Here is a 27,349-nt window from a genome sequence, read left to right on the forward strand (position 1 = left end):
AAAATCCTGACAGATAAATGAGTTTTGACATAGGACCGTATAAATAGTACCCGGCTGTCAGCATGATCGCCGAGCTAAGTGCGCGGACAGCTCCGGACTCCCCGGGGGATCCAGGATCAGCACCTTGGACAGCGATCACTACAAACTCTATTGAAAATGACTCACCTGAGCTGAACATGAGCACAGGACCATGGCATAACTACAGCTGGACATATTCGTTTACATACATTACAACATAAAGTTTCAAGTTTACCATAGTTTCGCTTAAGTGTAAATATCTTAGCAAGACTCCAACAGCTTGAAAAGAGCTCATGGTGAACAGATATCAATTATGAGATTTATGAGATTGTAGTAGGCAGTTTTGTGCAAATCAGTGACAGTTTGAGGGGTAGCAGCAAAAAAATAAAACATTGCACCACTGTAACAAAAACTGTTAACTATTTAACAATTTAGAGGCGCGCAGAGGGCAACTTCAGGCCTAATTTTCTACCTTGTAGGCAGCCCATAAGGCACTGCATCACATTTTCTCCACTGGAAGGGCACCCTCCAAGAGGACGCTTCATCAAGTTTTATTGCAATCTGGGCCACCGTACAGGGCATTTTATCATGTTTTATCTACCATAGAGGCATCCAAGAGGGCACTTTTGCAGCCTTTTCTCACCATGGGGGCACCAGGGCTTTCAACCATAGATGAAGCTGTTATTTAGCCTGGTATTAAGTTAGTTTTGTGACAGAAACATAGCCCAGCCCGCTCCCTGTGAGAGCCATTACTGCTAACATCTCTCTTAAAGTTATTTGTAAGATGTTCAATGGTGCATAGACACATTTTTTGCAGCTTTTAGATTTATGGTACTGGCTGAGGATATTTCCCTGTGTGGCATCCTCAGGTGTGGGAGACACAAAAAATCAGCCTATTCCCATGCAGGTCATTTTCGGCCATCAGAGTGAGAGTAAACAGTGGTAAATGAAGAGTGACAGGACGACACACAATCTGAATATAGCATTTATGTTCAAACATAAAGCATACAGCAGATTTCTCCTACACTGAGGAGAACAATGTCTCTTTCACGAGGTACAGGGGGAAGATGGATCTAAGAATAAACTTTTAATTCCTGCATATTCAGTTTACGCTTTACCTGCTCTGCAACAGTACAGTGATACATGCCTGGGGGTGAATTCAATCCCATTCTGTTGTGCTTATTTAGTCCAGGCAAATTTTCCCACATGCAACTGCTATGAAGCCTCCAAATGCTGCAAAACTACAGCAAACCCCTCCAGCTATTACTATTTAATTCATCCCAGATCAGCAGGTCGTACAATACAATATAGTATTACAACAAGAACGAAGAGATGCTTAAACCTGTGGTATTTACACACCTAGAAAGAGAATTGATCACAAATCTTTGGCTGTTCACAACAAAACTACAATATGTTCTACTGTTTCATTGACATGTTATGACATCTAGAAAGGTTGAACATATAGTGCTTCATTTCAGACAGCACCAATAAAATTGACACAAAGGGTTAAAATACAATAGATTTAAATTGCTGCCAAAGAGTAAGAGTTTTGCAAAAAATCAAAATGCCACGATGGATTGTCTGTGAGTCATATTCAGCCATCCTATTTCACATCGAAATACTGACTGTGTTGACGGTCATATCCACGTAGACCACCAGAATATAGGAAAGAGTCAAAAATGTTTTTGAATCCAATCAGTTCAAAGGCTCTTGATTTGTCTCATAGGAATGCTGACATTGGAGCAACAGTGTTTCCATACATCAGAGGCCACCTCTGTTCAAAGCCGCATGCAGGGCTTTCAGAGCACTGCATTGGTGTGTTACTGAGGTAATTGTCTCATATGGCCTGCTTTCATGTCTCAGACTGGGACAGCAGGCTGCAGCTCCGGTAAACAGGATTATACCATGAAGACAGCCTCCTTGATAAGGACCCAGAGTCTCAGACAGTGCTTCTCTGAAAAGGATTCAGTAGGCTGCAGGCTACACCTGGAAGTCAGTCCCAAAGTGTCTGATCTGGGCATCAGTCATAGATAGATAAGTGGTCCTCATACTGGGCGAATACTGCAAGAGAAATGATTGAAAAACACAATTTAGCACATCTGCATTCAAACAGCAGCATTTCAAAATGAAACATGAAAATGGCATGTGGTCTAAGTTTGGCGAGGGTTTCTTTTGATGATGAGCTGCTCTTTAATTAGGAGGCTGTGGAATCAGGAGTGGTGCTTTAATGGAGCGAGGGGCAGGTGAAGAGGGCATGAGTCAGGGGTCACACTCACATGTAACACTCTGTGGATAAAACAAGGCCAGGAGGTCACACAGCTCAGGTACTGTATAAAGCTTTAAGGGGGTGTTGGGGTTACAGGTTAAAACATTCTGCAAAGCAAGCGTCATTACAGAGGGAAGCCCACAGTGGGTATCGAGGAGTGGGATGAGAGCAAATCAAACAAATCAGGAAGAAGTGAAAAGACAGAAAACTTACGGTTTTTAAAAGTCTGAGTAACAAAAATGAAAATAGCAAAAGGGTTAGTTGCAAAACACTGGTTCATATTGAGCAGTTAGAAACCTCAGTGAGAAACAGCTTATATGAAAACATCAGTAAAATGCATTGCAGAGCTGATTCACAAAAAATAAACAAAAATAAACACATTTTCCTCTTTAGATTCATTCAGTGCAGTATTGTTAATCTACTGAAAATATCCTTTCCAATGTATCCCTGCACACAAATAAAAAAAAGCATGTTAGTACTTGTTAAAAACATGTCTCACTGAGACAAACTAAAATTTTAAACTCCCTCTCACTGCTGGGAATGCAGTTCCAGCACTGAGTCAGCGACAGAAACAGAAAACTTAATGGAAAAGAAACTTCAGTGTGGATTTAACTTTACCTGTGGTGTTATCTATTATCTAGCTTCAGCTCTGGGGACAAACCACACGCTGAGTGCTACCTTTAAAGCTCAACACCTGCACTGTCTTTATCCATCAAACACCTAACTAATGTGTGCATTAGTCTTAAGCGTTATGTCGCAAGAATTAGAAATGCAATCCGAGGCAGCGGTGAAAAGGACATTAAATTGTGCTCGGTTTAGTGAGAGAATGTGTTTGCGTTCAGAGATGAATGCATTTCAGTCAGTGGCCAGCAGAGAGCAGTCTTTCATCACTTGCAGAGCGACATCACTCCCCTAACTTAGCGTTGACAGAGTGAGGCTCTCTACAGTGTATATATGCATTGTTATGTTCTGTTGCTATGCATGCTTTCAGTTAGTGCTGCAGCAGTGTTGAGGTCAGCGGTGTCATCATCCTCATCACACTAGGGACACTAGAGCCTCATAGGGCCAACGCACCGAGGGAGGCGGGGATCCTCTCCCTATCAGCGGCGCATTCTCATATCGAGGACTCCCTCCAAACAGCATGGACTGATTCCTGCATCACAGAGAGAGAGAAAGGCGGTAAGAGATGAAACACATATACTCATACGCTGTCATCATCTACTGATCTTACATGTATTCAGGAGGCGGCATGACATTAGAAGCAGACTGCAGAGGTGGATGAGGGCTGGCCTGGCTACCGAGGCTGCTGGTATAGCTACAGAAACTGTGGATGTTGGACCTTCTGGGGTTGTAGGACATCCGTCGCGCCTGGGGATTGAACGGGTCATCCTCATCTATGTCGTCATATTCTTTGTCCCTGGGTGGAAGTGGGACACACAACACACACACACAAAGGCATAAACGGAAAGAGTGCATGCGTTAATACTTTGCAGGAGTACGGGAAGTACATAATGGGATAAGGGGGTTGCTTGGTGCTGACCTGCTGCCCATTAGTGTCCACACTCTGAAAATCACACACAGCATGGCAGAGAGTGCGCAGGCAGCCAGCAGAGAAAACAAAGAGAGGTAGAGGAGCCCTTCCACCCCATCATAGCACACACCCATTAGGGCATCCAGGTAGTCCTAGAAGAATGGACACACATAGATAAATATAGTGCTTTCAGTTATTGTCACTGTCCAGTAATAATATTACCTTTCATGAATACCAGTCCCTGCAATGTGTTATGTGTGCATATATGTGCATATTCCTCTAAACCCACTGAGATTAAACCCATCAACAGCAGTTAAAAAGTGATTATTTCAGTTATGAGGTTTACAGACAAACATGACGTGAGTAAACCGATGGACTCTTACATGTTTGTCTGTATCATATTTGGGGACATTAATTGACTCTCATCCATCCATGTCCTGCAGGCTAACCTGAGCCTAATTCAAACATAGACCCACAAACAAAGTGGGGACACCCTACCCTTACTTTAAAGTAAGTTCATCATTATTATTCGTTGTGATCATTAAGTCGGAATCTGGTCTCCTAATGAGACTCCACAGGGAAGAGTTCATGCACAAAAACATAACTTTTTCCATGCTGAGACCATCATGATACGCATGTTATCAATGCATTCTCCCTTTGTTTTTCTTGTTATGTTTGAGTAAGAAGCTCTGAGAACGGTATGGACATTCGTAAGGCACTCTTTAATGTAATTAGAATGCATTATTAGCAAGCACGTTGACATACCCCGTCCACCACCCTGCTGAAACTGTGAATACAGTCCCCGCTACCCACATTACCTTATGACACACCTACACGCAGCATACACTATTACAAATGTCATATGACAGCCTTATTCATCTAAAAGCCTCGATCTGATCTTACAATTACAGCAGCAAGAAAGACTAATTTCAGCGATGACACGTCTTATTCCTTTTACAGATAAAACTGACAATCTGAGAGCTGCAAAAGTAAAGTTAGACTTTAGAGTGAGAAAAAGTGGGGGTGGTGAAAAGAGCTTGTCGAGCAGATACACAGTGTACTGACAATTGCACTGGTGTATCTAAACATGTCAGTCTATGAGATGTACACAGAGATAAAGTTGAGAATCAGTCAAGTTGGTCTTCTAAGTGGCTTTAAGCTATGCTACAAAGCAGCCCTATTAAAAATTGTCCTCAGAATCTGACCTTACCTTATGTAGCCCGCGGCAGTCGAGCAAGGCTGTTAGCTGGTGTACGCTGAACTCGGAGGAGTTCAACAGTCGCTGGATCCCCAAAAGGTCTCTCTGTATAACAAGGTATGAAAGTGAGGAGAGAATGATACACACTTTCTCCACAGACTGGTGTAATAGTCTGTCAGCCAGCCACTTACCTCAGCAGTGGGAAAGAAAGGCACGGAGAACTGCAGCAAGCCCTGGACCTGGATTTGCATGGTGGTCAGAGAACGCTGGCAGACTGTCAAAGACTGTGAAAATATAATCACCCACCGCCATCACACGCACACACATCCACCACAACAATTAGAGGATCACATTAAGGAGAGCATTGTTTGGGTGCGACATGTCAACAAGTAATTTGGTGTTAAAGAAGGTTTTGTAATGCGCTTAACAAGAGGACACACTTCTTTCCAGACAGATAGGCCCAGATTATCCTCCGCCACCAACCGTCTCGCCCACCAGTCACTATCCCTCCTCCCTTTCCCAGCAACCAATCTCAAGCACAAACAAAAGAGCAATATTTATATCAACTAGGCCATCAGAGAAAAATATTATCCTTACCGACTTAACAAGCATCATTTTAATCCCTAAATGGATGCTGCGTCGATAACTACAGTAAGCATGTGGGTTTTTATAATTATTGGTCATGGATTAATCCTCCACAAATTCCCTCCGTACAAGCCACACAGATACAGTGCAGCTCATGAAAAACACGCCTGACATTGTATATAATGCATGAGAAATAGCAGGATCACACTAGCTTAAAATGCACAAAGTCTTGCAAGCACTTAACTGTGAAGGTGGGAAGGTGGAGTATTAAAAAAACCTCCTCATTGTTGAATGGGCATAAAATTTGTGCACCAAAACTCAGCGACAGATACAGTGAATTTGTTCACCCAACATTATCATCTGGTGCACCTGGCCATGGGCAGTAGGTTGACCTTCACTGTAATAAGACCTAATGCCTCTTGCGAAATGTTCTTTCAGAGCCGTTCCAGCTCCAGCGTCACGTTTGCTGTTGACAACCAGACAGACAGAAAGCGGCTCTCATGGACAAATACAATGAAAGACAACTTTGGTTTTGTGATGTCTGCTGGCCTCGAAAATAAGTGGTTTCTGAACAGCATGTTAGCATTTGATTAAATTCCAGGGTTTCGTGACAGCTGTGTCATTTCTCCATTTATTTTTGAGACAATTTCAAAAGCACCTGCATTTAAAGCACAGATAACCGGCCTCTCTGGAAGGCGTGACGCGTCTACATGTTTCTTTGAAAAGTCATATATGCATAAATATATAGAAATAAATCAGGACAACACAAGTTGCCTATGTGCAGTAGCTGCCTTCATTCATGATATACAGTAAGTTGAATAAATTACTAAATAAAAAAACAGTTGCTAGTGAGAATTCCCCAAGGCACAGATTATGCACAGGGTAAAAGATACGGCTAATTTTTGGAGACCCACATATGAAAAAGGAATATTCTTTGATCAACATTTATCACTTTAAGTAATTCAATTAGTGTTGGGGGCTCATTTTTCAGAACAGCCGGTTAGGGCCTGATAATGATCTGGCTGCCTGGCATCTAACAAGGAAAAACTCATTTTAAAATAGCAATACATTTTCCAGTGCGTGACTCAGTAAACAATTCCATGTGTGAGCAGATAGCTGAGACTTTAGACGTTTTGTCAATACCTGTTGGAAGGGGTTGGGTAGATTCGGACTGCAGAACAAATAATAGTGTGCAACATCTGGAGGGTGAGAGAAATGGGGAGAGAGATTAGCATTAGCGTCTTAATATTCAGTGACAGAGAGCTGGTATCTGTGCGTTTGTAGACAGAAATCACCTGCGCTGAGGAAATCCTTCGTTTGGTTGACAATAAACTTGTCTGGAGACACACAAAAGTCACTGGTGCCCTGCAGGAAAACAACAACAACATGCTGTAATGTAGCGAGTATGCAAGACCAAGAGGAGTGCGGTATTTATTCAAGCCATGAACTAGATCCAATTTCTTGAGCTGCAGCTGAGCAAAACTGATCTTGCAATGGGCAGTTATTGACGATCTCTCAGCAACACAGACTATTTGTTTACACCGCTGTTATCATTCGTTCTTAAACTCCGGAGTGACCAAAACTGTGAAATGACAGTATTCGCACAAAAATGCCTTGAGACATGTGCAACACAGCAACACACACGCACAGACACACACAGTACAGATACACACACATGCATTATACAAGCACACAGGAAAATGTGCAGTGTGTAGTAATAGACCTCAGGCTGCACTGGCCATGTTCAACCACGTTGTGCTTTCCTGACAACGGTTGAAATCTGCTAAATATTTTCATGCTTTTTAGTTCATCCCTTCAGAGCTGCTAATGTGCATGCATAAGCAATTAGGGGTCAGGTTCATGCTGTCTCTGTGTACTTAGTCTTGCCTAGAACATAAAAAGAAGGCAATGAAAAAAAGGGCAAATAACAAAAAATAACTTAAACTGAATAATTTCTCACAAACATGCATAATTAACAGGCTGACATTCAAATTGATCCAGTTCAAAGGGATCAAGAAATCTGCCGTGACACACAGTCAAAAATCAAAGCCTCATATCATTTATTCCTGATGCAGTCTCGTGTCCGCTGCTTTTCATGTCAGCCCGAATCAAAAAGTGTCTTTTTATAGCCTGTCTTTGGAAAGCGCAGCTCAAAGGACTTTACAGTGAGCAAACCTGCTTCGATCTAACAAAGCATGATCAATGAAAAAAACATGATGCAATGCAGGATGCAACAAAATAAAACACAGGGGAATGCAACTGTAAAGCAAGACAAGACACAAAGTCAGCCTGCCTAACCTTCATTTCCACTTTCTTTCTGTAGTTGAAGTCACAATCGTTCCACCTCAATTTCAGATTACGCACATGCCTCTGAAGTCCATCACGTGACGTGTGTTTTCAGCAAAGACTGTGCAGCACTGTTAGGATGCTACCCTTCATCTCTATCTCATTATACTAGCAGGGACATTTTGTTTATGCTTCGTCTCATCAAATATGTACACATTTATGAGCATTTTCTAGGACACCACCTTCCTTACAAACATGCACCATGTGCAGCTTTTGAGTAAAGTCTTTATGCTTACTTTTTGCATACTGTCCCATATTCAAATTCTATTACTGAAGACCGTGCTCTGTGATAAACCACTTCTGTGTGGAGGACTGGCCTCCCTATTAATAACTAGGCAGGTAAAAGTTGCAGAGCAAATTTACCTCAGCTCAACTTACGCCGTCTGACAGAGATGCACACTAGAGAGGAGCTATATTCAACTATTCTGGATACTGCATGTCGGCCGGAGAGGTCAGAGCTTTTAATGCAGAGTCATGCTCTACCATAATGAACAATGCTAAGCCACAGGCACAGTCCAAGATATTAATAATCTGTCTTTTAAAACTACAGGGAAGCTCTGCATTCACCACAAGAGGTTTCCACATTTCACACACGTGTAGTTAATTTCAGGTTAAAATCATGCCCCCGTGCCCCGTCTCTCTTTCCCCTTGCCTCACTGAAAACAGCTGGCCAGATGCAAAATCCACTGGGATAATCCCACAGATGGGATAAGCTACAGGAGGCAAGGAGATCGAGGAGAGGAGACAGTGGACATGAGGGATGGAGGAAGGCTTGAAGCAAGGGGTTACTCTTTGTACCCCAGACAGGGTCCCTAATGCGAGCTCCATTAAGCCCAGATGTTGTGAACACATGGTGTACAGACAGGAGGAGAGAACAATCTGTCAGAAACAAGGACATAAGGAAAGAGATTTTGAAGAAAGCAGAGCTAGTAATTAATGCTAGAAACAGCTTTGTTTACAACGGCGGGGCTAAGGGTTGATTAACCTTAAAGCCTGCGGACTTGTAATCAGCTTTACTGCATGACTGACCGTAGCAGAGCAAACTAAACAAACATGTACAGACACTCTTTAACCAGGAAACATGTCCAAGAAACACATGCTTATTGACAGTAATACCCTCAGGAAGTAATTGCATGAGCTGGGAAGCTAAACACGAGAAGCGTTGCCATCCAACAAGATGGCAGTGGGTTCAACTCTGTGGGTTAAAACAGAACTGGAAAAACAAGTGGATCGCAAGAGTGTCTGAGGGTCCAATCAAACACAAACACACATAAGTAAATAAATAAATAAAGAAGCAACTGTGACAAGTTTTTAAAGACAGTGTTTTCTCACCACGGCTGCGGCAGTGCCCCCTCCCAGTGAGGCCCAGCTCAGGATCAGAGACAGCACTACAAAGGCCATGATCCTGGGGGGGAAAAAACAGCGAATGGGAGTGAGAGGGAGGGGGTGACAGGGAGATACAGACAGACTCATGGGGAGAAGCAGATGAATCCGTTTGTCTTTGAACCAGTGATCTTCAGCCCTTTCTCACCTACTTAATTTGATTTATTCTTTTCAGCGTTTGCTTGGGAATTGCACTCCTCGTGCCTGAAGACAGAGGCCCAGCTTGCGCTTTGTACTGCTGCATCGCAGATTACACGATACAGCTGAACCTCAATTTACCATGGTGTGATATAAAGATAAATTAACTCATGACTCCTTCCTGAATTCACTTGTGAGCTATAGACTTACAGAAAAAAGATCTACTGAGAAATATGTTTGATTGAAGCAGTTCAATAGAGGTCTCAGAAAGCCACTGCGAAAGATACTACTTGAAGTCTGGGGACTTTGCATCTCTTGTCTTTCCTTTTCTCTGCTCTGCTCTGCCGGATTCCACTGGCAACGTTTTAATTGGCTGCGCTTTCTCTCAATCACGGATGTTATTAGCTGTCAATCGCTATGCATCGTCACTGTCAATCAAAAGCTGACGCAGCCTTCGTGTTGTCGACCTCCCGCTTCATCTGCCCCCTTCTGCCTGAAAAGAGTTCAACGGGCTCTTAACATTGTGGAGATGGAATATGAAAAAAACATTTTAAGAAATCTCCCCACTATTATCTGCAATTTCTTAGCGACCAATGGCAGAAGCTTGAGGAAAGCGATGTGAATTAGAAGAGTCCCCGTGATGGATGTGAAAAGGCGGCAGAGCGCTTCTGTTCTCAACTCACTCCTCAGACCTTCTTGATAGCACCAATAAAGTAGCCTGAGAGCACTTAATAATTAGTTAAGGGAGCGGACTCATCCTGCTGGAGCGATCAATAGGCATTAGTGAGGCCCATCAGAGAGGGATGTGAAGAGCGATCCAGAGCATCATCTGCTAACACGTACACTGCACTAAATTGGGCGAATGGGAAGGGAAGTCTGGACTGTGGATTTGCTTGTCAGACGTCAGTGTTGGTTTAAACTTCTGGTTGCAATTTACTAAATCTAAAATTCCTCCTGCTAATCTTCCTATTTCTTCCAGAGCTTTGGAATTTAAAGTTATTTTCTATTGCTAAGAGAAGAAACTCTTGATGTAATCTGAGGATATAAAGATCACATGACGCGAACTGATGAAAAGTTTGGAAGCATCTGTTCTGCTGTTCTTCTTTCCTTCAATAACGGCTGTTTTAACATACAATTCATGCCCCACTGCGTTGCATGATGAGAGGTTACAGGCATAATTGTGCCTTTCACACTGAATCAGGAGCAAGTCCTGACTTAAATCTGCACAGATTTTTACACTAAGCTTCCAACATGCTCCACCAGTGGCTGCTGGTTTCTTTTATTCTTATTGAACTGTTTCTCTCTGCGTCTTCATTTGTCTGTTGGGTTGAGCCATTGTGCAGCATTTTGTTCTATGTGTACAAAACATCCCTTTTTGGCAAATCTTTCATACAAAGTAACCTCTTTTTGTAGAGGACTTTCTACAACAGTAAAGCATGAAAGACCATTCAACAATATAAAGAGGTCCTCTCAGCCATCTGACTGTGCTGAGCCAAGCTTTTGTCGCAGGCAATTCCAAACTTTCTAAGGTTGCCTTTAACTGTATAAGGAAATAAAAGGCAAGTCACTGAGGAGAGGAATAAGGGCAGAGTCATTGTCGGAGCTATTGAAAGATGTAATTCTATCGTTGGTGCTGTTGGAGTGACCTATATGGCGCCAGAGAGGCTGACTGGTGCCCGTGGTGTCAGTGAGAACAACATGAAAAGCAAATACCTCCACATACACACTTGGGGTACGTACGTGATAAGCAGCCATCGAGACTGCTTAGCCATCCCCAAGCACATGGCCAAGCAGATGACCAGATCCAGGATCAGCAGCAGCAGATAGGTCAGCCATCTACGAGACAGGAAAGTGAAGCATCAGCCCTGATTGATCACCTTCACTCGCAGACAGCGTGCTTTACGCACATGTACAAGCCTCGGGAAGTGCTCGCCCGACATATGTTCAGGACTGAATGTGTGAGGTCTGTGTATATCAGCATCCATGTCTCCTAGTTAGAGCCCATCTGTTTCAGGTAATTTCCAGCCTGTTGGCTTAATAATTCAACACCACAAATCCATAGACATTAATTTTTCAAGCTCTGAAAATGTCCTTCACAGGAATGGCCCACAGTCAGCCTGTACTAGAAGAGTGAGTGTGTGTGTGTGTGTGTGTGTGTGTGTGTGTGTGTGTGTGTGTGTGTGTGTGTGTGTGTGTGTGTGTGTGTGTATGTGTGTGTGTGCTGACTGGCTAAACACGTGGGAATGCTTATGACTCATTCTTAACTCCACAAGCCCCGGTAGCATTGTAAATCTTTTAGCATTGACCAAAAACATTGTTGTGCAGGATGTCACACAAGCAGGTGAATTATGAAGACGCTATTCAATTACCTGCACTATCATAGTGAATCTGTACACCAAGGCCACTACAAAATATGATTCAATCATGCTATGTGAAGGCGTGCATTGGTACCACAACAGACTTGAAACATAAACTGGAGACTTGTTATTCCGCTGCTCACAGAAGAGGACATATGGACGGGAAACACTCAAGGAGACTGCATTTTACATTATCTGCATAAACAGAACTGCAGACGCGTTTCTCTCAGCACAAGGACAGGGATTAATTCAGAAATAGAATAGGGAAGGGAAGATATAAGCTTCCCTTGTTGGAATAACACTGGGTTGGCCATAACATTTGCTGTTCATCAATGAAGCCATGCCACAGGCCGGTCATAGCCCAACGGCTGCAAGAAATCCAATCAACACCCAGGAGATTGGTGTCAGGATGCACAAAGTGGCAACTGTGGTGCCAAAGAAGATCCGATACCATGATGGGAAAAACACACCATGTGAGATTTTGTATGCAGGACATTAATGATAGAAATAGGCCCATGAGTCACCACCAATGATACAACTGTGCTTATTGGTGCTCTGTCACGCCAAGAATCAGACATACTTGCTGTTATCATAGCCTGTTCATTTAAGAAGCATGGAAGAAACTATGGAAACACACTTTGATGACCAAACAAACAAACAAAAAGAGTTTTATTAACATTTTTATTTTATCATTTAGTTTGGGCTTCACAGTTTATATTAGAGACGAAGATCTCTCACATTTCATTCTGCTGAAGCCTTAATTCAGACCTTGACTACAGAGCTGTGCAGAAGTTTCTGTTGTATTATTGTGCAGGCACACACTTAGTACAAACAGATTTACATGGCAACCAGCAGGAAGCTGTGAGTCATGCTAATCTGCTCTCTCACACTGTGTGTTTTTTTTTTTTTCCTCTAGATATACATCTACAGTGTAGGACTCCCTGACATTCTTTGTATAGTCGAAAAGAAGTCTCCATTTTCACAAAATAATGCCAAACATAAGTTACAAAAGCATTATTATTATTAAGCTAATTTAAACTTTGAACATTTCTAGTGTGAATCAGAATCCATGACCATTATATAAGCAGCCTAATCCAACCAGAACAAGAGTGCTGACGGTATTAAAAGCTCATGATGAAGCTAAACCTTTTAGGGGAGAGGTTTTGAATAAAACTCTAGCAAAGGACCACTAAAATCCTCAGTGAAGACGGTGAATAGAGAGATGGAGCTGCAGTGGAGGTTATCTTCGACTGCCTATCTAACCCAGGGCTAGGTGACTAACACAGCTCCATGCAGATGCAGGGAGATGAGCCTCAACAAGTAAACAAAGCAATAAACCCTGTTGTTGATCATCATGCTGCAGAGGCATGCATATTTTTGTAACTTTCCACTGAAATATGATTCAACATATGTTTCATCAGGAGCGTGTGCGTGTAAGATGTCTCCGAATGAGTTTTACACTTTGCTATTCATCTTCTACTAAATCTGCAACCTATTGGCACGTAACAGGAGTTACGGGATGAGTTACATCAATGTCAGATCTCTGCAGAACTTGCCCACGCACGCATCCAGATAAGCCCTGGTCCCTTTGTGTCTATCATATACAAAACAAAAATCCTTTCATACTGTAGAAGGCACCATACAACACTAAATCTATGTTCAGTAAGACTCTCCTTCTGCTAATTTCATCCAAATTACTCTTAGAACACAGTAATGAAAAGGTTGCAAATGTGACGCTTCACAGCATAACAGCGCTATGAAGTTTTATGTGCTCAAAAATAAAAATAAACTCACAAAAGCTATGAAATTACAGTTTGGAGGAGCAGCAGCCGTTGGAGCCTCATAAATTAGTACCCCGCTTGTGAATTAATGCTGGATATTTTATTCATTTGGACTACTTTGTTGTTGGTTGGGTTTGTAACATCTGTTTACTGAGTTTCAGTTTTCAATCCTTCTTCACAGTTCTGTTTTCGAAAAAGAACATAGGTCTTAAAGAGATAGCCACATCAAAATAATTATTGCAATGTGAGCAATGGTCTGCGGGTAAGCAGATCATTTATGGTCTAATAGCCACTCTGCCATGCATAACATTCAGTGAGAGCAATAAGTGTTACAGCTCAAACTGCACAGTGGGCAATAAGCTCTATTTCAGCTTTCATTTATTTAGCAATCAGGAAAAATAGCTTTCCGGTCTCTGTTCCTCAGGGGAGATCAATAAAATCCCATCTGCTCTGTGTCTCATCTGGATCACTTACCGTGCCATTCTGAGCGGCATGTTTACTTCAATCACACACAGACGAAATAAAATGACGTGAATCACCTCAGGGGAGTAAACCAGGCTCCGCCTACCTGTAATACTCAATGAAGGCCGTTTGGTCAGCAATAGCTGCCAAGTCGACATTGGCTTTGCTGATATCCGGCAGAGCCGTCAGCTCACGGATGACGTTGTTGATCATCAGCCGCATGAAGCGCAGAGTTTGGAGGTAGTCGGATCTTGTGGCAAAGATTTCATCCAGCCGTTGCAGATGCTGTTTGAGTCCAGTTTCCACATTGCCCAGAGATCCTGCAACCTGTAAAGTAAAATAAAGATAAGAGGAATGCAAGAAATGAAAGAAAATAGGAAATAGTAGGTGTCAGCACAAGGGAGGGGAGAGAGGTGAAGAGAAGTCAATGAAAAACGAGGGTCAGCAGGAAGCAGGAACATAAATAAATTCATACAAACAGATATTCATAAAAAGATTGAAAATATATAGAGAGGTGAAAGAACCAAAGGAGGGCTCCCTTGAGAAAAGATTAACTTTTCTCCTCAACCGCGTTTTATTCAGGTAAACACTGTTCGAGTAGAATACCGATAACAATACCAGGGAGAGCTGTTATCACAGGGGTCTTTGATTGTGAGAACAGAGTGGGAGGAGGCACGGCAGAGTAAATACATTTTACTTTCCTGTTTGAACAAAAACAATGTGATGCAGTAAACGCCTGCACTTTCACAGCATCAATGGAGCCAGAAACAGGTCAATTTTAGCCCGATGCTGACAGGGAGAAATAGTTTCTCTGCCACAGCCACATTTCACTATGAATCACAGGCACACTAGCTTGACCCACTTATACAGATATTTTGGAAAATGACAGCAAAAGCGCAATTCACTCTGCTCATGTAAACAAAAGGGCAACCCTGCCATCAAAATGGAAATGCGTGCTTGAAACCTGCCGCCACTCCAAAATCACTCCTTTCGATACTTGGCCTAACACTTGAATTTTAGTCAAGATGTTTTAGGTTTGACATTTGAGAAAACATATGCAATTTGAAGAAAGTCAATCATTTTTTTTTCTGTTAAAGGAACAGCTCAACATTTTTGGAAATACTTGCTTTCTGGGGGAGAATTAAATGAGAAGATCAGTCCCACTCTCATATCTGTCCTTTAATGCAAGGCCATAGCCAGCAGTTGGTTAGCTTAGCTTAGCATAGAGACTGGAAACATCCGGACACAGCTAGCCTGACTGTCTGAAGGCGAAAAAAAAAAAATCAGCCTACCAGCATCTCTAAAGCTCACTAATTAACATGTCACATCTAATATTTTTAATCTTTGCAAAAAACAACAACAATTTGCCATTTCACACTGGGCCAGACTATTTCCTGGCTCTGTGCAGTAACTCTCCATTTGGCGACTGGTCAGAACCAAGAGTTATTCCAGCACATGACCCCGTGTAAAATGGTAAATTGTCATTTTTACATGTTTTCGTACAGATTAAACAAACAGCATGTTACTTGGTGAGCTTTAGAGGTGTTGGCAGACTTACTTTGTTGCCTTTGGCAATCTGCCATTTCTGCCCAGAAGAAAGTACTTTCTTCTGGGAGAGCAGAGATACTGTTCAGGACTTCTTAAGCAAGAGGTCCCTAGTTTTAAAAATGACACACACGCTTTGCTACAACAGTGTATTTAACATTACACTGAGGGGGAGGCTCCACTAATTCTACACAGATGCTGCATTCTGTATTCTAATCTGAAGCATTTAGCAGCAGTCCTGCCTTCTTTATCTTTCTCAGTTACACCCATCAGTTACACCCATGACTACTTTAACACATCCAAGTATTCTGAGTGAGACAGTTCATTTCCACGCCATGAGAAGCCACCAACAAAGAAGATAAAAACGTATCTCAGTCTCCTCAGCTCTGTCACATTTCAAACACTCGTGATTAAATTGTGGAGTGGATGCATCTGATGGCTTCGAAGCAAGAGCCCAGAAAGAGCATCCATGTAGAGATGGGGCAAAAGATACAGGCCCATCCTCCACTCCAGCACTCCCAGGGGGGAGGATGTGATTGCCAGTAAACTGCTCCCACTCCCCACCTCTATGTTCATCATCTCTAACAGCTCCTGCCATAACGCCCCGAATCTTATCTGCAAGCCTGTATGCCTGAGTGTGAGAAATGGGATCCATCAGCTAGCTGCTCTGGGTGATCCACATTTCCCTAATCTGGACCGTCCCGTCTTCCCTTAAAATGGATTAAAACTCACTTTTACTGAAAGCGGGTCACAAGGAGGCTTCTCCGTATTGGACATGCCTGTTAAATGAGTCTGACTGATTTGAGGCTCGCAGCAGCACTACTCCAAGTGCCAATTCATATGCAGCTGAGCTGTTCTGCTCGATGCCTTCAGTGATTTCATATATCTAAGATTTACAGTATTAACTGTGACAATAAAACAATATATATGACGGGAGCGGTTTAAAGCCAAGCAAGGTAATACATTGAAGAAACAGGACAGTGAGGAGAGACACTCAGGGGACTGGTGCATAACGCAGAAAGTACTAATCATTTTGTTCCAAGCATCACAAGACAGCTTTCACTTTCAAAGAGGAAGAGCTATATATAAAAATGTATCCAGGGTTGTAAATTGGAAGCAGACATTCTGATAAAGTGTGATTGCCATGTTTTCTCATCCATTATTTCCAGGCACCACTGAAGAGCTCTTAATATAGCAAGCTGAACACTCAAAATAACGAATGCCCGCGAACAACCAAAAGCCCCCCTTTGACGGCAAGCGACCGGATGGTCGTCCTCATCAAATCTTTCCGTATATGACACACGGTGATCCCTCGCAGCGTGAGAGTGTGTATTTCATGATGAGAACAGCCTTCCAGACAGCCGCTGCTGTAAATCACTAACCTCACAGGAGATCTTTGGTCACCCCTGTGCCTCCTTTAGTGGACCAATCAACCCAGTGTGTGAAAAACAACAAAGGAAATGTATTTAAGGCATTAAGGTGACGCAAACTGCTGAAGTGATTATTTTGAACTCCCTTAATAAAAAGACACACGAAGGGCTGAGAGAGGATTTGATAAACCAATACAGATCAGTAGAGAAATTACTCTCTCAATCAAAGACTAAACACAGACGAAGGCAGCTTTAGCTTTATGGGATGAACAGCCGGCCAAGACATCAGCTCTGAGAGGGGAGTACATTACATCAAGCTATGATTTTGCAAGTGAGAAAGCCTTTGTTTCCCTGGGGAAAAGCTATGCTTCTCATGCAGCCACAGCATACATCATGCTCCTGAATCAAATCAATACCAAGATGCAGAAGAGAGAGTCGGTAGCAAGGATGTGAAATCACTAATGTTGGATCCCATTTCCTTTCTCCAGCACAAAGACAAAGCTGTGCCGCAAACTGCACCCCTTTTCCAGGTTATTTGTTACACCGAGCTGTAACTAATGCAGTCCAATACACCAGCGCTGAAATCCACTATACTGCATTTATAAAGGGCAGAATCTTAAGCTTTTGTTGAAACCGCTTTAGAGGAGGATGCAGTTTGTGGTGCTGCTGAATTATGTTGCACTTTGCTGAGTTTCTAATATTTTGTCTGCCACATTCATACAAATGAGGGTAGGAAGCTGAATCGCCACTAAGAGCCGTTTCACCAAAAACTGATTAGAAGATGCGTGATTGTAGGATTAATGGCAGAACTGTAAGTGTATATTTCATAAGTAACCCTTCATCCATCATGACCCAAATTAACGTGTGAGCCACAACTGGATTAAATCTAAATCTGTTCTCTCCTCACACACAATGATATTCAGCAAACACAATGGAAAAGTACACACAAATCTGTTTGTGCCCACACATGAATACAATATGTGTGCATATGAGGCTTTCAAGTGGATGTGTGACACTGTCATGCATACACAAACATACAGCACAGACAGCAGGACTGCGAGAGATGGGGAGAGGAGAGGCTTAACATCCATTAATGCACTACAGATGGGAGTTAATCCTCTTCTTCCTCATTGTGATTATTGCTTCTTGCAGGGCCTTGTTCTGACTCCCATGCTCTCCTTCCTCTTTCCTATCCCTCCTCCCTCCCCCTCCCCCTAAGCCTCCCAAATAACTTCCCTGAATGCAGGTCAGGAGTTGTATAGAAAGAATCCGTATTTACAAATCCTCAGGCGGCAGTCACCTCAATTCCTTCACTGTGACAAAAAGCGGACGCAGACCCCCCGCAGGGAGGTGCTGCTCTGAGACACATGCACAATCCATTAATAGAGGAGCTGTTCTGGTGTCTAACAGCTGTAAATCATTGTTTCCAATGTGGAGTAAGCCATTAAAATGATGCTATGTGCCACCACGGCTAATAAAAAATGTTTGGTAATTGAATATAAGAGGCCCGAGACAAGCAGTTATTCACAGCAAAACAATATATAACATCAACGACACATCTATTGCCTGGTCAACTCGCACTGACTCAACTGGAAAATTCTTAAATTGTAACAGATATAAATAATGCTGATGCGACGGCAGATTATACAGAGGAGCTTGGCATGCTTCCCTCACCAGATTGTTGATGCCACCCAATGTGTGATTGGCATTGTGGAGCGAGTAGGTCAGCTGGTACACCCCGTCGTTGGTCTCGCTGTTTCCATAGAAACCCACTCCTACAGCAGAACTGTGAAAAAGGTGAGAATCAGTTTTAATAAATGAATAATCAAACCTTATTCCCCGTTTGTTTCATCTTTGTACTTCTTAGTTATGGACTGCGTGAGGCTATTAGAGGAGAAGTAAGGCAAATAGGATAGATAGACACTGAGGCTTAAGGGTAAATATTTATCACAGCAGTCAATGTTCTGTGTTATGTTTTAGTCTTCTCCGTACACTTGAATCACTCGTATTTTACATTCACAGAAGAAAATATGCTACTGGTGACTGAAATCAACAAATTCATGAATAAATGAAGGCATCTTTGGGTAGATATACAAAAAGTTGATTAAAAGTGTAAACAAAGAAAAGACTGAGCAATTTTCAGCCTTTTCATCTGTTTTTTTTTTTTTTCATCATCATTTATTGGTCAGATGTCTTAATAGTCAAAGGGTGCATTTTCATCTCTTTTCTTCCACCTGGCAGCCACACGGGCCCAGGACAAAACACCTGAGTTGATTCGAGAAAGCCAAAATCTTCGTATTTGTCATATTTCTTCCTTTAAGATCCCTCCCTCCACCCATCAGTTCCTCCATCTGTTTTGTTTACCCTTTTCTCTCACACACAGATTTGAAGTTAAACATATCAAAGCTCTATTTTCAGCAGTAACTTGGACTGAATTTGTTATTCCATTCGAGACTAAAACCACATCAGAATTCTGCTTGGCATCCGAAAACGTATCCGAGTGTAATACACAGGATCCCTATTTCCCACCTCCCTGCAGCCTGAGACTGTGCCTGAGCCTCTGTAACAGGGAGGATTGGTGTCCTAACCCCCAGAGTCAATCTACCCCACTGCTAACAGTCTACCGTGACATGAGCAATGACACAATTTCATCATACTTGATTGCAATAAGTTTGTCACTCTACACAAAGGTCGGAGGTTTGTAACATTTTGAACCACGTTTAGGGGCAGCTTCCATTGAGAGAGCACGGAGCCCATCCATCACACTTCACATGGCAGCCAGTCAGAGCAGTGCTGCTCCTGGGACACCACATGCACACACAAACACACAAAAAAAGAAGTTTACTCTCATAATGACTCGTATGTTGAAGATTTTTAACACCATCTGTGCGGCAAAACCACAAAAACATCACCCCCCCATAGCCAGGTAGACATATGGCCAGGTTAGCACTATCATGCTCCACGGTGGGACAAAGACAATGAAGGAGGTTAGTTAAAATTCCCCTTCAGTCATGTAACATCTTGACTTTTGGATCACTTTGGCTTCCAAAGTGTTTGTGCTTGTTGGTCCGCCCCTGAAAATTTGATTTTCATTCAGTGGATGGAAACTTGCCACTTTCAGCAGATAAAAATGAAAACATCCTTCGGTGTGTGCGCATACATGGTTCTGTAGAGAGAAGCTCAGACATACCAGCTGTAGGAACAAGAAGAAAAACATATCTTTGAGTGAAGGGGAATTTTAGGTGCAAAGACAGGATGTGGAGTTATTTTATTTTAGCATTTAATACATCCTGTCAGGGTGAGTGCGTGATATGTCACTGCATGGGTGTGAGTTTCTTTTTCTGTCATCCTTTCACTGTAACCTTGTAAATATAATGAAAACCACTGGCTGTGTCTCCTCCATTAAACCAGGTCCCTCTGGTTATGATTCGGGGCGATGGGGGCATACCTTGTACAATCCATACTGAGAACTAAACAGGAAAAAGATGCAATTACAGTAAATTACAGTTAACCTCAAAATCCAAACTGCACAGATGTGGTTATAAAAACGCACTCATTCAGCTGGTTAAAGAAAACCGAATCATCTTCCTCCATGCTTTTCAGGATATTTGCGTTTCAGATGTTCCACAGCGGGCTGGATAATGAGCTCTTCATTAACCCTCTGGGCCAACCTGGTGACACGTCAGCGACAATAAAGACCCACTAATGGCACGGTAATGAAACAGTAATGACACAGGATGTCATGAGGCAGTTTCACCTCCAGGGAAGCGTCGGTGTTTTGTGGCTGTTTGCAGCGGCGAGAGGTGTGAAAACCAACACAATGAACAACAGGACTACAGCATATGTGCTCCAGGATATTTAGTGCCTCTAAGGATGTATCACTTCACAGACCGTCTGATATCTGGACATTACTATTCAAAACATGTTATGAGCTGAACAAATGGACAGGATGAACAAGTATTAGCAGATAAATGCCTTGATTCTGTGGAGACCAGCGCATTGCTGCTTTTATAAACTGCAACAGGGTTAACACAGACCGACCTCAGGAGGATGGATTTTTAGAATATTAGATTTGTTTTCTATCTTTAACCTGAATTTACCCCATTCATTCCCCTGAGGTCAAAAAAATAATCATTCAGTGAGGTGCAGTGGCTCTTAAATGCATTTTTCTGTTTGAGTTCTTCTCTAATGCAATTCTCCTTGAATATCATGAGGGACGAAAAGCAGGAAAAAGTGAATGGGGCGATCATGACAAACAATTAGATCTCTCTCAAACGGCATGAAAGTATTCATTTTAGCAAATAAAAGTCCCATGAACCCACATCGTAAAAGAACAAAACATATACGGTTAAAGTTTTCATTCTATATGCATCTTTGTGCTTCTGTACAAGCCTTCTTTGTTCCAGCGGAGCTGAAAAAGCATCACCACAAGCACGTTTTCAATTAAGCCGATTGTGCTATAGCTCAAAACTTCCAGTAATAACACCAGCTAATGGGTGCATAAGATTAAATGTTAAAAACAAGTCAAGGAAAAAAATGCCGTTATTAACAAGTACCACAAAAAAACTGTAACGTAAAGTCTGCTCAGTCTCATATGTTAGAATATTTAATTGCAGAGCTGGAATTGCCATTGTGCCCCTCTGTTGCAGTGTAAATTTAGATTCATGCAGCTGTTAACTTCTAGTCAGAGTGTAGATTCTATGCAAAGCTGGTGTGATGTCTGTGACCTTCACCCCTCCTCACCCAGTCAGATTAATGACCACTCAGCAGCCTATGACTCCATTTCAGGATGAGCCATGAGCTAGCACGTGAGTTCGGCTGTGCATGTGTGCGGCTGTATTCCTCCTGTACCCCACGACGCTAAACTCTTTTGCTACAAGTGTTGCTCTCAACCACTAAACCTAACCTGTAATGTAAAGACAGTCTGTTCAACCTCATACGGCTCGATCATTTAATTGGATGCCATATGCGATGCTTAATTTGTTGAGCTGAATATATTAACGTCCACTGGAAGCAGCTTGTACAGGGAGAGATAAGAGCTCTGAGCAGAGACTGGAGAACAGAGCTCCTTTGCTAAACAGCGTCATGCCCAGTTACTTAACATTGCAACAGGCCTTGTGTCCTGCAGCAGTGGCTCTGTATGGACACAGAAAACTAACAAAGTTAAAGCCCAACACTTAAACGTCACAAGTTTAAGCGGATGGGTAGGCAAATTCAATTAAGTCTTATTAGAGAGTTCTGACAAGATCATTTAAGTGCGTTAAGTCATACGCAAATGTACAATTACGTTTGGCAAGTTTTACGCAAGTTCCCTTCTTGTTCATGCAAGCATAAATCAGCAGTACAGCAAAGACAGTTACAGAACGCAACCTGTGGAAATATGGGATTTTGAATAGCAATCCAAGGCTGCAGCATTCTGGTTTGGTGAAGCATCTAAATGGACTGAGCTGAGCCAGACGTCAAAGTTTTGGCGGGTGTAGTCAGCTGAACAGTCATCCGAGGGATTTAGAGGTCTGGTCAGCTAACCATCAGCTGATGGGGGCCCCGCTGATAATGTGGCATGTTGGAAATACAGCAGCTGAACTAGCCTTACTTGTATTCTTTAGAAAGAACTGGATAGTGGAGCTTCATATTAGCAGATCGGAGTGCTCCGGGTGGAAAGAGGCAGCAGACAGAGCCAAGTCATCTGACTTTGAATTTGAGCATAATTTCCTTTGATGTCACACTGTCCTTCCGCTTTCTGTATGTCCGGATGTTTTCTTTCTCTTTTCTTTTTTCCCAAAGTAGTATAATCCGGCACTCTATTAATAAAACTGCCTGGTCTTAGCCTTTCAGACTCACCATATGATGAGACCCGTGATGACAGCAACCCAGGTGACACAGCAGGTCTCAGGCCTTTTGGTGTCCTCATCTGTGTTCCTGCGGCAGCAACACATGCAGACCAGGTATGAAGCCAGAACCAGAAGGCTCAGCCCCAGACCCACTGCACCAACACATGCTAGAAATATCAGAGACTGAGGCAGGAGAGTGGAGAGAGAGGAGGCAAAAGACAAAAATGCAGTTAAAGTCGAGACTAGGAAGGCATTTTATATTGAAAAATAGGTTTACCCAGTTTGCAGCAGATTGAACACAAATATCTTTAAATAGGCACACAGCTGTTCCATGTGGTCAGTCTGGGTGACCCCACCACTCCAAAGGTTGACAGCACTGAGTGAAAACAACCCACCAGTATCAAACAGCACTCATGTGTAAAGATATGTGCAGCTATCCACTGATCGACATTATCACTGCTGCCTACAGCAAAGGGGATAGAAACATAGACGCTGGTGGTCTTGGGTGATAAAAGGGGGGCCATCTTGGTTCAGAACTTGGACTGCGGCTCAGAGGAAAAGCAGAAACGATCTAAGCCTGAGGGAGGGGAGCATCATGTGGCACAATGGCTTTCATCCAGTCTTGTGATTTCTGAGAGCACAAAACATTTAAAGCCTGAAGGATGAAAACACTCATTAGAGAAATACTTCATTGAAACAGCCTGTATATGGACAGATTGCACATGAAACACTGTATGCAAACTGTTTCACGATAAATCCCCACAAGTCCTCTAATTTCTCTTATTCTCTGAAAAGCTTTTATCACTACATAGTAAATAAATACAGAATTGGTAGTTCATACACTCCAAGGCAGACAAAATGGAATTGTTTGCTTGCATTAAATTGTACTCGGGGGAACATTTCTTGCATTAAACCCCAGTCAGTTTATATTTATTTTCATGCAGACATGTCATATGACTATTGAGCAAACATGCTTGTAGTTTTTTTGCAGCTTATTTCTCGCTCAACAAGCTGTCTGGAAGCAGCAGACACATCAATTGATCCGTTTGTCTTTACAGCAGCACCATAAAACAAACCCCCAACCATATAAAAAGTCTTTACACTGCTGCACAAACATCGATATCAGTATTGGCTGATATTAGAGCCCCAACTGGGGCTCCCTATAGTGTTGATGACTACTAGGAACATTAAATTTAAGTGGGCTCAAACTCAAAGCACTGAGCTCCAAGTTACACGACACAATCAAAAGAAAAGCATGACCTTGGTTTTACTTGCAAATAATTAGCACTTAAGTTTTAATGCCCATGAGTTCAGAAAGTCTGTCTGTCTGGCTGACTAAGCACAGCTATTCCTCAACTACAGCGTCTGCGACTAATTATTCCGTTTGGATGACATTGACACTGTGACTGAATTTAAATGATATTTCTTTGCATATTATTCCAACATAGTCCTTCATTGTTCAAACTTTGTGTCAAGCTCTGCCGAGCTGAGCTCCACGTTGCTCTTAGTTTCACTCGTCAGTATGTTCCAATTAGAAATGAGATCAGACACTCAACCTGAGACAGACTGATGTAATGAAGTACAGTGACAGTAATGAACATTATCTCGCTGCTGCGGTGCTTTGCAAAGATCAACGGCAAAAAAAAGGCCAATCATGGCCAAACGAACAGCGTAAAGAGAAGAAATACAGTTGTCGTCATTCCCAGTATACCCTCAGTGAAATAGGTCAATATAGACTGAGCTGCCCTACCTTCACAGGCGCCCAGGTCGAAACCTTAATCCAATGATTTGCTTATCATTGGTTTTTGAGGACACTGTTGGTGAGCCAAGAGTCGCCCTGTGTGGAGTTTTACAGTGGTTTCAACCCTGCTCAGATTTCCTGTCACTATAAGTCAGGCCTTTCAGACGCACAATGCTGCTAGTTCTGCTCTCTCCTCTAATTTTCCACTCCATTGTTTTGTAATTAGACATGCAGGCACTTCAATTTCCACCCGCTGCCATGCCATAACAAGGCAAAGGATGCATGAGAGGGAGAAAGAACGAGGGAGAAAACAGCTACAGTATCTGCATCCATTGACCATGAGGTTATTGATCTTTCATCTTCCCAAATGGACGTTTGCATAAAGCAGGCTTAAGAATGGTGTCTGTTTAATTTAATTAACCAGTAAACAAAGAGCTTCAGGGAAATGTGTCTGCAGCTGCTCTGCTCTTTCGACTGTTTCCAAACCGGACAACAGACCGGCATGTCAAAAGCAGAACATGAGTCTGTGTCAAAGACTACCAAGTGTCTCTGTGAAGGCAACATGGTGCTCTTCACCCCTCACTGACTGGTGCTCAGCTGAGCCAGTGTGACACAGCTGGGATTCAATGACCCAGATGGGCCTTGATACACGGAGAGAGAGAGGTACAGCGAAGGACGCAGGTCGGATCTGGGAGATTCTTGGTAATGGCTTCTGTATTCATAGGTGACCTGGGAGCGAAAACCATGCAGTGCCACATGGATATGCACTTTTACACACACACACACACACACACACGCACACACACACACACACACACACACACACACACACACACACACACACACACACACAAAATAATAAGAAACTCATATTCAGTATTCATAATCAAGGGGATTTACAGCATTGTCTTATTTTTAAGGATAACCCGATAGACTTACAGTTGTAAAACCTCAAAATGAGTTATCCAGTTATACAAATATGAAAACAATTTTTTAAATTAGATTTAGAAACGCAAACAAATAAACACAAAGCTCTATTTTTCTGAATAAATTCAATACGGCGGTGTTGATAGTGTTAGCTCAATAATATAGCTCATATGAACTTTGTTTGCAATTTTTAATTCAATTTAGGCCTGTCAAACTGTCTTGCTGCGATGTCAAATCACTTTTTTTTGTATTGCAATACACTGTGTGAGGAGAAATCCAACTTCTTCATAAGTAAACACATAGGCTTGCAGGCCGAGCCGAACAGACAAAAAGAGAAGAAAATGAAGTCCATAACGTAAAGGTAAAAAATGAACTGATGGAGTGCGGATGGAAAACGATGTCAACAACTGAGCATGAGCATCCAATATTTTTGTCCCATCATGCAGCCTCTTTTATCTATAATGACTCTGGTCCTGCTGCCTGCAGTCAGTCCCATCACTAAACATGACAGAGTAGGACACACACCGTACAGTAAATGACCGTAAATGGACTGAAATCAAAATATTTCATTTGTAAAAGTTTTTTTTTTTTTTTTCCAACACTGAAAAAGAGTTTCCTCGTCTTTGACATATCTCGTAAAATTTATCATGAAAAGGAAGTGTGGAACACAACCATCTCCTACGAATAATGTGTTTTTATAGTAGAATGAGCAGTCGTGTTTTTTGTTTTGGTTATTTCACTTTTTTTTTTTGACTTACTGTAGCAAACTGCACAAAAAGAGTGCACAGGAAGTGTAACTGCAGTCTGCTGATATACTGTACAAAGTGAAGCTCAGTGCTAAAGAGTAAGGTTGAGAACAATAAAGGATTTGTTGTGTCCCTCCAAGAAGTGTGCACAATTGACAAGCATACAGGGATATGTAAATAAAGTTGTTAAGGCCTGAAATATTTCATAACCCAGTTAATACAGGTCATGTGTGATCATGTGAGGTCTGCAGAAAATGGCTTCTTACTTCCTGACGCTGATGCATCACAGAAACAATCAAAAGAAAAAAAAAAAAAAGCTTTAATCTCTAGACACATGATTCTAATTACTTCCTGTAATTACTTCCTGTTTAAAATGTGTATTTCACCACTGGTTTTGAAAGTCAGTGTTCCTCCATAACTGTTCTTTTGAAACTACGTGCGCTTTTACGCGCAAGTGCAGTTACCAACCTGCTGATAGCTCGCCTCCTCCGGTCTGAAAGTGTTGTCGAGCGACTGGAAAGAGAAATTGAAGTGAGGGAAATTGTGCAGCCAGTATGTCCACCACGGAGCAACGTAATCGAGCCTTGCAGTGGCCATTCCTGCTTGGAAAGCCAGTCCAGCGAACCACTGACCGCACGCCTCCCTTGCAGACCTTGGCACTCAAATATTCCCAGGTTGAGTGAAAAAAAAAAAGAAAAAGAAAAGAAACGCGACTTCAGTTGAGGTTAGAATCACCACAGAATATTAAACAGGAAGTTCTTCTTTTGCCATCACACCTTCAGAACAGTGCGGATTTCCAATACACTCCTATAAGTCTGCGCGAACTGTTGAGTTGCGTTGCTACTTGGAAATACACAGCTTCAGTGCGGGCCAAGCGTTTGTATCGAGACATGGGATTGAGTGACTGCATGAACCTGCCTCCTTGAGCAGAGAAGGCGTGACAACCATTTTTCAGTCAAGTGGTGTCAGGTCCACCGTACACTTTGACTGAAGAGGAGCAAACAATGAGATAACAAACAATTAAGTTATGAGGAGAAATTTTCAACTGTATTGCAAACTGAACCATTAAAATGACCAAACGGCAACGAGATGGTCACACACAGCGAGGGTGGATGTCAATGGCC

The 27,349-nt window shown here is 42.3% G+C and overlaps 1 protein-coding gene across 3 annotated transcripts; it reads right to left on the minus strand.

Moving 5' to 3' along the window:
* Positions 1 to 994: 994 nt before the first annotated feature.
* On the minus strand, positions 995 to 27,131 carry ttyh2l (tweety homolog 2, like). 3 transcript variants are annotated; one of them, XM_070982089.1, is made up of 14 exons: positions 26,694 to 27,131; positions 22,822 to 22,994; positions 18,655 to 18,766; positions 14,172 to 14,392; positions 11,206 to 11,301; positions 9,277 to 9,349; positions 6,894 to 6,963; positions 6,742 to 6,797; positions 5,205 to 5,297; positions 5,026 to 5,118; positions 3,825 to 3,967; positions 3,516 to 3,701; positions 3,359 to 3,437; positions 995 to 2,079 (listed from the first exon to the last, which is right to left on the minus strand). In XM_070982089.1, the coding sequence occupies exons 1-14, from the start codon at positions 26,820 to 26,822 to the stop codon at positions 1,999 to 2,001; spliced, it is 1,605 nt and encodes a 534-aa protein (XP_070838190.1). In that variant the 5' UTR covers positions 26,823 to 27,131; the 3' UTR covers positions 995 to 1,998. The 3 variants fall into 3 exon arrangements, with proteins under 3 accessions (XP_070838190.1, XP_070838191.1, XP_070838192.1); XM_070982090.1 differs by having other exon boundaries at positions 3,624 to 3,701; positions 26,694 to 26,913; XM_070982091.1 differs by lacking the exons at positions 9,277 to 9,349; positions 11,206 to 11,301; positions 14,172 to 14,392; ... (1 more) ...; positions 22,822 to 22,994; positions 26,694 to 27,131 and adding an exon at positions 9,061 to 9,170.
* Between the last annotated feature and the right edge of the window lie 218 nt (positions 27,132 to 27,349).

The sequence above is a fragment of the Chaetodon trifascialis genome, chromosome 15 (assembly GCF_039877785.1).
Source record: "Chaetodon trifascialis isolate fChaTrf1 chromosome 15, fChaTrf1.hap1, whole genome shotgun sequence".
NCBI classification, from domain to species: domain Eukaryota; kingdom Metazoa; phylum Chordata; class Actinopteri; order Chaetodontiformes; family Chaetodontidae; genus Chaetodon; species Chaetodon trifascialis.